Source organism: Gossypium hirsutum, chromosome D13 (genome assembly GCF_007990345.1).
Source record: "Gossypium hirsutum isolate 1008001.06 chromosome D13, Gossypium_hirsutum_v2.1, whole genome shotgun sequence".
Taxonomy (NCBI): Eukaryota; Viridiplantae; Streptophyta; class Magnoliopsida; order Malvales; family Malvaceae; genus Gossypium; species Gossypium hirsutum.
Window position 1 is genome coordinate 61,164,451 of NC_053449.1, and position 15,551 is coordinate 61,180,001.

The following is a 15,551-nucleotide window of genomic DNA, read 5'->3' on the forward strand; positions in this document are numbered from 1 at the left end:
ATTTATTTAGATCAAGAACGAAAGAAAATGGAATTAGATCGAGGGAAGTCGAAAGTTATCGAATAGTCAATTATATCGTCCGACAACATCCGAGGTAAGTCTATAAGCTTATAAATAATGTTAAATTTGCAAATATATAATTGTTATTTGTTGAATTGAATTTTTTGGATTATATGTGTATTGGCCGAATATATATTAAGCCAGGAAGCTTTATTTCGTGTTTGATTCGATCGAGATTTAATGTTCGAAAGCCCCGTATGAACCTTAGGAATAATTAGGATATATATGTCATGCCATAGTATTTTCGATATGTGTTGGCATCGATTTGTGTTTACGTGTAAGACCCTGTCTGGGACAGTGACATCGATATGTGATTATATGTAAGACCACGTCTGGGACTTTGGCATTGTACGAGCTTTTCGATTGTCCGCGTATCCTTTTTAATTCTGAACGGTTCAATGGGCAATGTTAAGTAATGATCGATTGTGAAATCGAATAAAAAGATTCAGGTATGTGTTTATTCTAAGTTGTGGAAATAAGGTATGTTGGATGTTAAAATTGATTGCATAAATGTTTAAGTTATAAATGTGATTGATGTGTAAGCATATGTGGTAATGTATATTCGGCCAAATGAGCTATATGTGTTATCAGTAGTGAGATTATTATATTTGTTCATATATAATTATGCATTTATCCATATGATATACGAACGCATGATTAAAATGATAACTTGGTATTTGAAGATATGTATATTTGGCTTTATTAGCTTAGTATTAATATACAATCATTGATATATATTTTGCTTATGACTTACTAAGCTTAAATAGCTTACTGTGTGTATGTTTACTCTTCGTTTTATAGATTTTGGAAGTTGGTTACGAGCTCGGGGATCGTCAGAGAAGGCTATCACACTATCGATTTCTTTCGGTATTTTGTAAAAATTGAATTCAATCTTATGGCATGTATAGCATAGCTAAAATGTTTGGTTTTGGGTTATGTAATATTGAGCCATGCGAAAATGGCTTGCCTCTTTTTGGTTAAGCTTGGTTTCTATGCTTATGGTTATAATGGCCTGAAATGGAGTTTATGTTTATGCATGTTTGGCTGCGGTATAAGCTCATGTTAGGTATATAAGTGTGATATGTTTGGTATGCTTAGCCATGGTGATTTGTTATAATTTAAGTGAAATAGGTAGGGATAATGAATGAATTTCGTGTGATGGATAATATTTTGATGTATTTAATTATGATTTAAATTGTTGTAAGGTATGTTCCATGAGATATAATCTTGAAATGCTAAGAAAATTATTGATGGAATATTAATTAAGTTCGGTATATGATGTATAATAATATGTGCATATTCAGTTTTATGGAATTGCTACAAAATGGGTTATAATGTGCTTGTGTATTCGGTTATGCGTTGGATATATATATAATAATGGTTTAAAACAATTATTCAAGTGATTAATTAATTGGCAAAGTATATGGTTTAGTTTTTTTGTGCATGCGGATAGATGCTATGAAATGTCTTGATGTTCGAAAATGATTAAAGATGTGGTAGGTAAATTGCACATAAATCAGTAATGCATATAAATATATGCTGTCCAATTTGATACGTTTAGTCTTGTAACTTGTTAACAAAGTTGTATATATGCTTGGTTAATGGAAGGTGAGTAATAGATCATTGGGTTTATAACTTGTGCATATGTTGATTTGAGTTGTTATGTATTAATTAGGTTATAGGCATATAAAGAAAGCAAATGACATTAAAGGTATATACAGTTATATTATAATGTTTCTAATGTTGCTTATGTGATTGAACTTTAAGTTGTATACATTTTGGTTCGAATTGAGTTATTATGGAACATGTTCAATTGTTTTAATGTAAGTGTGAATTGTATTAGTTGGAAGTTTTGAAAAGTGTTGATTTATGAATTATGATTAGTAAGATATGATTGATTTAAAATTTGAACTAAGATTCATGTTTACGAATTTTTAAATGATTGATTCGTGGATAGTTAAGTCTAATAATGTTATAAAGGTATCGTTATTCTTTTGTGCATAAAAGGTGTTTAATGATTGTGCTAAATCATGCTATGTTCGGTAATGCCTCGTAACCTTAATCCGACAACGGATACAGGTTATGAGTGTTACAATCATAGTCTGGGCTTAAGCCCTTTTCAGTATCAGCATCAGTCTAGTTTGGGCCTTAGCCCATCTCAGTACAAAAACAGTCATGCAATAGGGCCTTAACCCATCACAGTATCAGTAGCAGTAACAGATATGCAATCACAAAAATCCTACCCATCCAACCTCTACATACCATCTCTGTCCAACCTTACACTCCATGTGGGGATATAATCAACCCACCCATCCCTACACTCCAAGTAGTACCGAATGCAGCACTAGATAGTAGTTTGCAGCTGAGCTACCAGTAAATTAGGCTCGAGGCCTTTCAGTACACTTCCTCCGAACATTATAATCCCCCAACCTAATGCAATGCAATATACAAATATGACATGCTATAACATAATATCATGCATGTAAACAGGGCATACAATATCAAATCAGTGGGACATCATCATGCTTAATCATATCAGTCATACAGTCATTTCAGTCAATTAGGGGTCTAGGTAAGCTTACCGACCCTACAGTAGGTCCACAGTCGACTCGGGCGACCCATGCAACCTTAGCAATAAAACAGTGAAAATGGGCCGACAAACCCATGATTTTCGCCCGTGTGGCCCACATAGCCAAAATTGGTCTTGGCCTTGTGATCCATTTTAATGTAACCTGTGCTAGTTAATTGTTTATATGTGTTTCCACTATTTACTTATATGATCTTTCAAAGCTGTCAACTTGAGTCACTATTACTAAATTATTTATATCTTGAGCTACAGAATTTCAAATTAATATCCGTTTGATGGTTTTGAAACTAGACTCAAGTACCTTTCTACCATAAAATTTCCAAAATTTTTGGTTGAACCAATAAGTACAGTAAAATATTTAAACTTACCCCTATTATGTTGTCTGACGATTTCGACTCTTCTTTGCTAAAAATTAGTTATCTCCTAGTAAAAAATTTGGATGGTGTTTCTATTTATTTATATTGAAAATAGACTCATTAATAGTTTAATCATTTAAATTTTAACACTTAATTATTTTTCTCCAATTTTTGATAATTTTCTTAAGTTAAAATAGGGAACCCGAATTCATTCTGACCTTGTCTTACTAAGTTTATTATAACTCACGATTTAAAAATCCATTACTTACACCATTTACTCTATGAGAAAATAGACTCAATAAGCTTTAATCCCATATTTTTTTCATCCTCTAATTTGGTTTCCACAATTTATGACAATTTTTCAAAGTTAGCCTACTGCTGTCCAAACATCAAACAATTTTAGTTTTTCACCGAATCCCTTATTTTTGTATTTCGGGAACACACCTGGTTTTGTTTCTTTGCAAAAACACTCCCGAGCATTCCAATACCTAAAATTAACCAAACGAACCCAGAATTAAACACTTAGAACGACATTAAACCGAACCAAAAGTGATGGACAACCCACTTAAATTGACTAAAATCTTACCTTAGGTCGAGCAACGTTAATCTGCACGTTTAAAGTGCCGATTGGGAAACTGACGTTGCTAGACCCCAAATCAAAGGAAGAATGCCAAAAGAGATCACTTACCAGATGAAAAAAGGCCACGAACACGAGCAATGATTGACTGCGAAAAATCCAACAAGAACAATCCACTATCTTCTATCAATTAACTACCTACCCACTAACAATCCACTACTCAGAATCCATCTTCAGCACAACTCTTTCAGGAAACCAAGTAAAACGATTAACATTCTCGCTCGCATAAAGATTCGAACACAAAACCTCTAACACTCCAACTCCCTTACCACTTGGACCAATAAGCTCATTCTAATATGGTTTTACAAATAATTAAACTCAAGCCCACTGAATAAGGATAAGGCTTTAATCAGAAAAAAAAATTACAAAATTTTGCCAAAGACATGGCTTGAACTTGGGACCTCATACACACACCTAAAACACTTAACCACTGAAGTAGGAAAATATTTGTGTCATATTTTTACAAACAAAAATATACATTTTTGGGGCGTTATAGAAGTGAGTATAATTCATGTAAAAAGACTAAGAGAAAAGAAGCCTTAAGTGATAAAAGTCAATTTGATGGTTCAACTTTGGTGAGTGAAAATTCTTACAAGGCAAAATTAGAGAGTTCAATTCACATTGAAAAAGAGAATGCAAAGAAAGAGAGAATCTATCAAGAAGAGAGGAATGATTATGTTTTCACTAAACTTACCTTGAATTTGTCTAGTGGACTTGTTTCATTTTTTTCAGGAATTTGTTGATCTTTTGAAAGGAGCTCAATAAACCATTCCACCTATGATAAAGATTCTTTCTTGTTCGATCAAAGACAATATTCGAGGACGGATCTTTTCGAGTAAAGAGGGAATGATACATGCATGAATGTGATGATATTTATTAAATTCAATTCAACCAAGATGTCAATGTTCAAGCTCAAATGATCAATAAAATTGCAACAAATCTTTGGATAGTATTCAGGAATCTTTGAAGAGCTATCTCTTATCTTCAAAATGCACTTTGAATCACTCAATTTCAAGCCCGAGAGCTTAAGTTATGACCATTTTACTGAAGATTGCACGAGCAAAATTTTTGGACGGGATTATTACGGGAAATTACGAGTTTTGAGGTTTAATTCAAGTTAAATCATATTGAGTTCGACTTTTAGGCTTAATTTTTATTATATGGATGAGCCTATTGTTGTATTTATTAGATTTTATTATTTATTCCAAATTTTGGAATATTTGGTTAGGAGTTTTTATGTTTCTTAGTGAACAAGAAAGTTTAGTTTAAAACTACTTCTTATTTAGATTAATTAGAATTTCATTATATTTGAGAATTTTATTTGAATGTAATGAGCTAGCTTATATAAAGGCATCTTCATTGGTATTAAAAAAATAATTGTTTTTCATTAATAAAATTTTCAACTCTGGGAATTATTTATTTCGTGCAAGATTGTTTTCTTGTAATTTTTAAAAGTAGTTTTCTTCTCGATTTTTTAAGGAGTTGTCAGAATCCAATCAATATCTTTCAGTTTGTCCGGTATTTCAAATTTTTTTAGATTTTTTTAGAAAAACCTAAAATAAATAATTTCCTTGCCTTGTCCAAAAATTTACATCTTTGCCATGGAATGTTTTAAATTTATTTAATATTTTATTGTCATAATATAGAATTCAAATAAGTTTAACTGAATAAAAATTAGAATAGTTTCTTACTTGATGTGGTCTTTTTAACTGAACAAGACATTTAATGAAAGTCATTTAGAAGGAATTGAACCTTTCATAGTTGTAAAAATGGCAACACATTAGAAGATTATTTGCATAAAAGCCATGTATGAGTCGGTTTATAATTAGTGACCACGAAATATTTGTAGTTGAACTGCAAAAATTAAGAACTCATTAAAAACTTATTTGCACTAAAAAAATTTAAAAAAAGTTGAAATAATTTAAAAAAATATATTTTGTGGGTTGAATTCATGCCAAAAAAAAATCCAGATATTATATTTAACCTATAAAGATGCTCTAGTTTAATTTTCATGATTTTAGCACATCGGGAACACCTTGAACAAAAAATTTAAGTTGTTTTTTTATTGTTACGAGTTTTTTGTTGGGTAGTTTGTTTTCTTTGATTCTAGCCTTAGGTTTTTGTTTGTTTTTAACTTTTTTTATTCTATTACGTCTTCAAATACATTTTCGCTTCTTGTGTTATTAGGTGCAAAAAGAGTTGTCTTTCATTTCTCTACGCAACTTACTTTCTTTAGAGTTGAGTTTTTTTTTTTTTTTGGCTTCTTAAAATCTTAGGTCAGTTTTGTTAGAGAGTGATCCCACATCATTTTCAGATATTATTTAGTTTGATTACCCTTTAAAAGTTATAAGCAAGAAAATTTCAATTTCTTTTTTTTTTGGCAAAGTCATTTATTTTATTGCGAGTGCATAACGGTGAAACTTGATTTTACTTGATCAATTTTCTATTTGAGTGTTTTTTACTTTCAGATTCATAAAATGGCGTGCAATTAGTTTCCACAAAATATTTATAGTTGAGGTTTGATTCTTTAAAATTAGCAAAGTATAAAACAAAGGTTTACTAAAATAAAATCCATATAAATGAGAAATTTTTTAATTGTTAATCTTATCATTTTTTATTCTCTACTTCATCAAATATATAATTTTTTTTAAATTATCACTAAAATTAATTAATTTAAATTTTAATAATTCACATGACATCTTGTCGAATTTAACATTCGGTGTTAAACCTTATAATATAATATAATATAATATATTTAAAAATAAATAAAATATCAAATATTCATGTGTGATATCATGATATATATCTATATATATGTAGTTTTGAATGTTCAATCTGTTGAGTAGAGAAATAGCTGGCCATACGTTTAACCATATCGTTTGATTTATGATCTTGCAAATGGATCTCTTGAATGTAGTCCAAGTTTACATCAATCCATTGTTTCTATCTCTGGTTCTCCTTTTTTCTCTTTTGATTTCGCTTAAACCAGCAAAAAAGAAAAACCTGAATCTGCCTCCATCACCCCCAAAGCTACCTATTATAGGCAACATACACCAACTTGGCATGCTTCCTTACCGCTCTCTCAGAGACCTCTCAAGGAACTATGGTTCTCTCTTGCTTCTACAATTGGGGTATAATCAAACAGTACTGATTTCATCACCTGAATTGGTTAAAGAAATTGTGAAAAACCATGACATTATTTTCTCCAACAGACCAAGGACTACGGCTGTAGATTGTTGGAACAATGGAAGCAGCAAAAAGAAAAAGAACAAGACAGAGAACAAAGGAGGAAGAAACAAAAACAATTTACTTGCTCACAAACGTGCAGCAAGGAAGCAATCTGCTATACACAAGTGATATGCTTAATTTTTCAATAAGAAAAACAATACATTTATAGCCAACTACATCAGTTATTACTACCTACTACCACTAAGTAGCCTAGTAACTTTAAAAACATTGCTTGTACACAAACAAACCACCTAAACTAGTCATTCAACACCTAAACATATCAAGCTGTCATCAGCTTGTTCATTTCCAAGTAGTTTAGTCAACAAAGAAACTAAAAAGAAAACCTTGCTGTTACAGCAAGTATACATGCTGCAGCATGTCATCAAGCTACATGCACTGTAACAGCAGCATGGTTGGCCAATTTCAACACTCCTCCTTGGACTCCATGCTGCAAATACCAATCATTCATCAAGTTTTTTGAACTTGACAGCCCTTAGATGTTTTGTTTCAAGCTGACCAATTCATTTTCAACCTTGGCTTCATTCACAAACAAATCTGACTTACACACTTGACTATCCAAGTTTTTTGTGCCAAAGATTTGTTCACCAAATGGAGTCTTCTCCTCCTTCACAGCCTTGGTTGACTACACATCTTACCTTGTTTCTTTGTTCACTACAGTCTTGCTTCTTCTTACACAAATAGTTCGTAAGTATAGTTTGCTTGCCTTCATTCTGCCATTTTGGCTTGCAATTCGACAGGCTCACACTTTGCTTACTGTCTTCAACAGGCTTGCAACTATACAACACGCATTGAGCTTCCACATGTTGCTGAGCTCACACCTTTGACAGACTCACATCTTTGCACATTGTCTTCAACAGGTGTCTTCAACAGGCTCGCACTTTGCTAAGCTTGCAGCTTTGACATCTTGCTAAGCTTGCACATTTGGAAAGCTCACACCTTTCCTTGAAACTGAAACTCCTCCTCCAGCTTATTCAAGCTTGTTTGGGGGTCTCATAAGTTTGAGCCAATGCTGTCTTCTCTACAAGCAGTCCTTAATGACTTGCTTGTGTTTTGACAGCTTCTTTCTTTTTAACAAGCAACGGAAGCAAAATCAATGGCCCCTTAAGACTTAGGCTGTTGATACCATTTGTTGGAACAATGGCAGCAGCAAAAAGAAAAAGATCAAGACAGAGAACAAAGGAGGAAGAAACAAAAACAATTTACTTGCTCACAAACGTGCAGCAAGGAAGCAATCTGCTATACACAAGTGATATGCTTAATTTTTCAATAAGAAAAACAATACATTTATAGCCAACTACATCAGTTATTACTACCTACTACCACTAAGTAGCCTAGTAACTTTAAAAAAATTGCTTGTACACAAACAAACCACCTAAACTAGTCATTCAACACCTAAACATATCAAGCTGTCATCAGCTTGTTCATTTCCAAGTAGTTTAATCAACAAAGAAACTAAAAAGAAAACCTTGCTGTTACAGCAAGTATACATGCTGCAGCATGTCATCAAGCTGCATGCACTGTAACAGCAGCATGGTTGGCCAATTTCAACATAGATATGTTGTTATATAACTGCGGGGATATGGCTTTTGCACCCTATGGCGAGTTTTGGAGACAAGTTAAGAAGATCAGTGTTCTTGAGCTTTTCAGCCATTGACGAGTCAACTCATTTCAGTCTGTTAGAGAAGAAGAAGTTGAACTTCTTATCAGCAAAGTTCGTGGTGCTTGTCTTAAAGGAGAGTCCATTAATCTGTCGGAGATGCTAACCTCGGTTTCAAGTAACATAGCTTCTCGATGTATTCTTAGTCATAAAAGTGAAGAAGAAGATGGGTGCAGCAAGTTTGGGCAGTTGGGTAAAAGGCTGTTGGTTCTCTTCACCGGTTTCTGTATTGGTGATATGTTTCCTTACTTGAGGTGGATGGATGTGCTTACTGGACATATTCCAAGTATGAAGGCATTATCTACGGAATTCGATGCATTCCTTGACCATGTAATTGAAGAGCATAGAGCTCTTGAAGTTGATGGCCAAGTTTCCAATAAAAAGGACTTCGTTTCTATCATCATGCAACTCCAAAAGGATGGCATGTATGAGATGGACCTCACTCGAGACAACATCAAAGCTATCTTACTGGTCATTCAACACTATTTTCCCCTTTATTTTCCTTTTTTGACCCTTTTTTTATGCCTTGAACTAAAATGTCTTTATTTTGGTAATGTCAGGACATGTTTGTGGCAAGAAGCGATACCACTACGGCGACAATAGAATGGATGATGGCTGAGCTTTTAAAGCATCCAAATGTCATGAAAAGAGTCCAACAAGAGGTAAGAACTGTGGTGGGGAACAAATCCAAGGTTGTTATAGAGGATATCAACAAAATGGATTACTTAAAAAGTGTAGTTAAAGAAACTTTAAGACTGCATCCGGCAGCTCCTCTTCTGGGCCCTCGAAGAACATCTGCAAGTGTAAAACTAGGGGGTTATGACATCCCTTCTGATACCACAATCATTATCAATGGATGGGCCATTCATAGAGACCCCAAATGGTGGGAAAATCCAGAAGGGTTCATCCCGGAGAGGTTTGAGGATAGCTCCAATACTGATTTTCAAGGTCAAGATTTCCACTTCATCCCATTTGGTTTTAGAAGAAGGGCATGTCCTGGGATGCAATTTGGAGTTGTTACTACTGAGTATGTGGTGGCCAATCTTCTCTATTGGTTTGACTGGAAGTTGCCTGCTGGTGAAATTCCTGAAAATTTGGACATGGCTGAACTCTACGGTCTCACGTGCCATAAGAAAACACCTCTTCGTGTTATACCTTATTTCTCTCTTTAAAAATTAAGTTAAATTCAAAAGTTTTAGAAGCAAGGTTGATAAGGTTGCAGGCGGTTGTACAATATAATAATAAAATAAAATAAAATATATGACACTGTATTCGTGGAGATGGTTTTTTTTTTGTTGTTAGCTTTTTCTATATTTCTACCGAGTAGATGATGTTAACGAAGGTCTTTATATTGTAGTAAATATATAACTGTTTTGATGTATTTTAATGATGAATGAATTAATAAAGTTAATTTTATATTTTATTATTATATCTTTTGTGTTTTTATTTTTCATGTGTTGAAATATTTTTAAAATATTTATAATGTTTCAATAGTTATAATTGAAAAGTTACAAGTGATCCAAAAATAATATCACTTAATAATTAAGCAAAAGTTGTCACTATTCATAGTGATCGGTTATGTCTCTTGTCACCAAAAATTATATCACGTATCAACTTTAATAATTATGTTTATTGAATAATTACATTTGTGGTTAAAGATATGACTATTCGTTTGGGTAGTTATGTCCTTATGAAGTGACATGAGACCTTCTATAAATAGGAGATGGATTTCATTTGTTGAATAAACCCAAGAAACATAGAAAAAAGTTTATATACCAACAAAACATTTATATACCAACATTGACCAAAATATCCTATACATGTCATTATAATCGGAATTAATTTACTAAAAGGACCAAAAGAGCCGGTGGATAGTGTGAAATAGCTCCGACTAGCTTTGAACCTAAATGAGCTTCCGAACTACTATAAAACATGGAAAATAACATAAACTAAGCATTTAAGCTTAATAAGTTCATATAATACGGAATTTATCTTACCATATATCCATACAATAGGTAAGTAAACATAACATAGCCTAAACACATGATCACCAACATATTAGCCATGAAAATCACATATAAAATCCAACACACATGATTGAATTCATCAAATAATCATATTTCATGTATTTCATGTATATACCAATAATAGTTCATATCAAATTCATATGATTTCATTACAAAACTGTGCCCGTTGAACCATTTAGAATATCGTTGAATCCACGGGTAGTACACATGAAGTGTACTGAACCGTAATCCGTCAGTTCATGTACATGTATGCTCATACGAGCTATAAACAGGAAGCTCCCCCGAGATGAATAATAGGAAGCTCATGTGAGCTGAATAACAAAAAGCTCATGCGAGCTGAATATCGAGAAGCTCATGCGAGTTGAATATCGAGAAGCTCATGCGAGCTGTATTACAGGAAGCTCATATGAGCTGTGGTGTATCCGCAACACATGCAGGACCCCAACCAAATCGGTAACCTTAATGACATGTCATTTGTATCCTACGAATTTCATAAGGATCAAACAAGACTCGGTAATCATCGAATATACAACAGATATTTATTCATGGAAATTGTATAATTCAAAAATAATAATTCAATTTAACACATATTAATGTACAATTTAATTACACGAACTTACCTTAACAATGTACGTAGATACAAAGGCAACTAATCCGATATTTTTCCTTTGCCTCGATCTAACTCCGTACTAGGTCTAACTAGATCTATACGAATGAATTTAACTCAATTCAATATAATTCATATTCAATTTAGTCCAACAACACGTTTTTGGAAAAATTACTATTTTACCTTTATACTTTTAATTCATTGCAATTTAGTCCTTAGGCTCGGAAAATGACTTTCATGCAATTTAATCTTTACTCAAGCCTGGCAAATTTTTATAAATATTAATAAAATCCCACATAATTCACAATTTCACAATTTTACCATAAATTTATCATCTTTTTCAATTTAATCCCTAATTGATAATTTCATCAAAATTCTCTTTACAAAAGTTGTTTACCTAACAACAACTTTTCATTTTCTATCATAAAGCTTCAAAATTCAAGCATACTCATCAATGGAAAAACACTAATACTTTATTGATTTTGCAATTAATCCCTGAGCTAGCTAGATTAAGCTACTACGATCTCGAAAACATAGAAATCATCAAAACGAGACTATAATACATACATAATTAAGCAAAACAAGCTTGCTAATATCTCAAGCTTCCATGGCTAGGTTTTCTCTTTTTCTTTTTTTTTTTGGTGGTAGATGATGATAATAGATTTTTTTATTTTATTTAATATCACTTTAATTGATAATTTCCAAAATTAACCTTAATGTTTCATGAAATTTCCAGTGATGACTATTCAAGCTTAACCACTAAGCATTTTAATGGTTTATTTACTATATAAGGACCTCTAATTTCAAATTCTATAGCTATTTAATACCAATAGCTATTAGAACTCAACTTTTGCACTTAATGCAATTTAGTCCTTTTTATTAAATTAGGTATGTAAACGACAAAATTTCTTAACAAAATTTTTATACGGTATTTCTATCATACTATAGACCATATAATAATATAATTTTTTTCACTTCAGATTTGTGGTCCCAAAACCACTGTTTCGATTTCACTAAAAACGGGTTGTTACATGTACAAAATGAATTGTATAGTGTGATAACATATTATAACATGATATCTAATACCTATTTTGAATGGTTACTGATTACACGTTTCATTTGTTTTAACTTGCATTTTATTGATTGAATTATAGAAATATGACTGAGTTTTATCGCTTTGTAACACTCATTGCCCTTCTCCGTCGTCAGATTAAGGTCACGGGCATTACAAACCGATCATAACATCTAATGTAACACCCCAAACCTAGTCTAGATGTTATAGCCGAATTTGGCGTGTCACATTGAAGTGTCGTTTGCAAATTTGTCTTGTTGGAAAAAAAACATTTCTAAGCTTAAAACCTCTTTAGTATTATTTAACAATTATCTAGTTAACATGTTTGCCTTATTATTTGCTACTGTTATAATAGTTATTTTTAAAACGCGAAAGCATTTGAAAACTCCAATCGTTTAAAGTTTGTGACTTTGAAAACAATTATTATTTTGAAAATTCATCTTCCCTAAACTAGCAATTTAAAGCAAATAAGCAAAAGCCCAATCAAAAACTTAAACAAACTTAAAAGGCCCTTATTACATGAACAAACCCAACACAAACTTTAAATTTAAATAAAAACTAGTGATAAACAGCTGCAGTTGTGTGGCCACCTCCGAGTCCCTCTCAGCACCAAATCGCCTATGGTCGAAGATTTCCTGTAAGTAAATAAAAGAAAGGGCGAGTTTACGAAAACTCAGTGTGTAATCTCCTATCAGTCAAATGATATACGACATGCAGTAACAGTTTGGGCCTAGGCCCTAAGCATTAATTGTGTAATGTTGGCCTTAGCCCAATACAGTAACAGTGTGAGCTTTAGCCCAATACAGTAACAGTGTGGGCCTTAGCCCAATACAGTAACAGTACAGTGCAATGATGCAACCCAACCCAACCCAACCTAATCCAACCAACACACCACTCTGTACCACCAACACACCATGTGGGGATAAAATTGACCCACCCAGCCAACACATCAGTATCACAGCAAAGCTACCAGTAATAGAATCACAACAAAGCTTCCAATAACAGTATATGTAGTAAAGCCACCAGTAGGTCCGCAGTCGTCTTGGACGACCCGTGCAACCTTATCAGTACAGTACATTTCCTCCAAAATAGTATCCCAACCACATGCAGTATGTCATGTCATAAACCATACGTGTATGTAGTACGTCATACTCAGTAACAATCATATATATATCATAGAGCAAATCGGTCATACATACATAGGCCATACATATATTTCGACTCATAAGGGTATATCAGACATTTTACCCTACGAGGGTATTTCTATCATTTTACCCTTCGTGGGTATTTCGGTCATTTTATCCTCTAGGGGTATTTTGGTTATTTTACCCTTTAAGGGTATTTAAGTCATTTTACCCTTCGAGGGTATTTTGGTCATTTTACCATTTGGGGGTATTTCGGCCATTTTACCCTTCGGGAGTGTTTCGGTCATTTTATCCTATGGGGGTATTTTAGTCATTTATCAACCTCTCGAAAGGCCTGCAGTCGCCTTGAGTGACTCAGGTAATCTAAATGGCCATAACAGTATAAATGGGCCCAAGGTCTATTACTCGGCCCAAGTGGGCCCACATGCTCGTATAGCCCGTTCAGCCCAGATTTTGCCATGGCTATGAGATCTACATAGCCCAGTCCAGTATTTGCCACAAATCTTGGATTTCATCCGTGTGAGGCCCACGATTCTATTGAGCCCACACAGCCCATTTCTGCCTAACGTAGCCCATTACGGCCTAAGCCCATAAAAATGCCCATAGAGGCCCCTACAATCTTTCGCCCATAATTCACAGGTTTGGCTTTCCACACGAACGATCACACACTCGTGTGGTCTCAACGCCATATTTTGGCTTTTTGGCTTTTGCTGTTCTACAGTTACAGTGGGGTAGTTACACACCTGATGCGATTTGCAGATTCCCTTTGTTCTGAACACTCTTATTCTGAAAATCAATAATCATCGCACCCTTGGTTCTCGGGCAATGTACCAATCAACCTCGACCACCACCAGTTAGGAATAGAAGCAATGCAGGTTGGAGAAAGTGACAAAAACCTTAGAAACCTCGGCGATCTCCCATCGAGAACAAGGAACAAATGAGATGGATGATATATAGCTCTCCACAACAACAACCTCCCCAAATCCCAATATTCACTCCTTAAATCTCCCTCCTCAAATCTCTCTATGACCAATTCAAACTCCATTTAGCAGTATTCTAGTTCAACTCCACCACCTACCTAGCTCAAGCAGTAAAATAAATACTGCATTGTGCAACCTAGGACTTGAATCTCAGACCTCACAGTTACACAACATGTCACCTTACCACCAGACCACAAGCTCTTTTTGTGTCATAAAACAAACATTATTACTTATAAGGCCTACATGCTAGTGTCCAGATTTATTTAAGAGCAAAACTAAAAATTCTGCAAAAGCCAAGACTTGAACCCAAGCTTCTCAAACACTCCTAAATCACTTAACCACTGAAGCAAACATTCATTTATGTCACTTCCATGCACAACTAAATATTTATGTGCAGTCTCATAATTGTTCCCTTGTTCAAAACCTATTTCTTCTAGGCCCAAAATTAGGGATGTTACATCTAATTACATCATATAAGGAGCATTACAGGCTAATTTAATATTTTTATATGTAATAATCTTGAACAAGTTAGAAATGAGTTATGCTATACAATGCTAAACTTGGTCTTTCACTGTCTACACTATTATCACTATTTATCTCCTCTTGAAAGCCAGAAGTTGGATACATAACAAGACTATTTCAATTATTAGCATCAGAGTATTGGACCATACTCCGACTACTACCTTTGATGATATTAGTAGAATAACCTACTTCACCTAGCTTAGGTTTGCTATATCATTCCAAATCAGAGTAAAAATTACTATTACAATCCTTAATGCGAGTCTACGGGATCCTAAAAAAATAGCCTATAAACAGATAGGGACTAATTTGAAACAATTTTAAAATTTTAGGGTAAATCTCAAAAATACCTAAAAACAGGGGTCACACGGCCAAGTGAAATGCCTTAGACTGTGTGACTTTCGAAGTTGAGACACACAACCGTGTCCCAACCCGTATCTCTACCCGTGTAATTCACTGACTCGAGTCACACGGCCGTGTCGCAGGCCGTGTGCCAGACCGTGTGGCTCTTGACATGGGCGTGTGACTATCCTGTACACTTGTGTGCTATTTCACACGCTTATGTGCCTAGCTTGTGTACCTCTCGAATTAATCTCACATGGTCATGTTACTGGCCGTGTGTACTAAATATACCTTAAAACTCAAGTTTACCAAA

General features: G+C 33.9%; 1 protein-coding gene across 1 annotated transcript; it reads left to right on the forward strand.

Annotated features, from left to right (window-relative positions):
• The first annotated feature begins 8,026 nt into the window (after nucleotides 1–8,026).
• On the forward strand, nucleotides 8,027–9,718 carry LOC121225003 (cytochrome P450 71A1). Its single transcript, XM_041108663.1, has 4 exons — nucleotides 8,027–8,135; nucleotides 8,386–8,519; nucleotides 8,562–9,017; nucleotides 9,107–9,718. Exons 1-4 carry the CDS (start codon nucleotides 8,027–8,029, stop codon nucleotides 9,716–9,718), a joined length of 1,311 nt encoding a protein of 436 aa, XP_040964597.1.
• The last annotated feature ends 5,833 nt before the right edge of the window (nucleotides 9,719–15,551 follow it).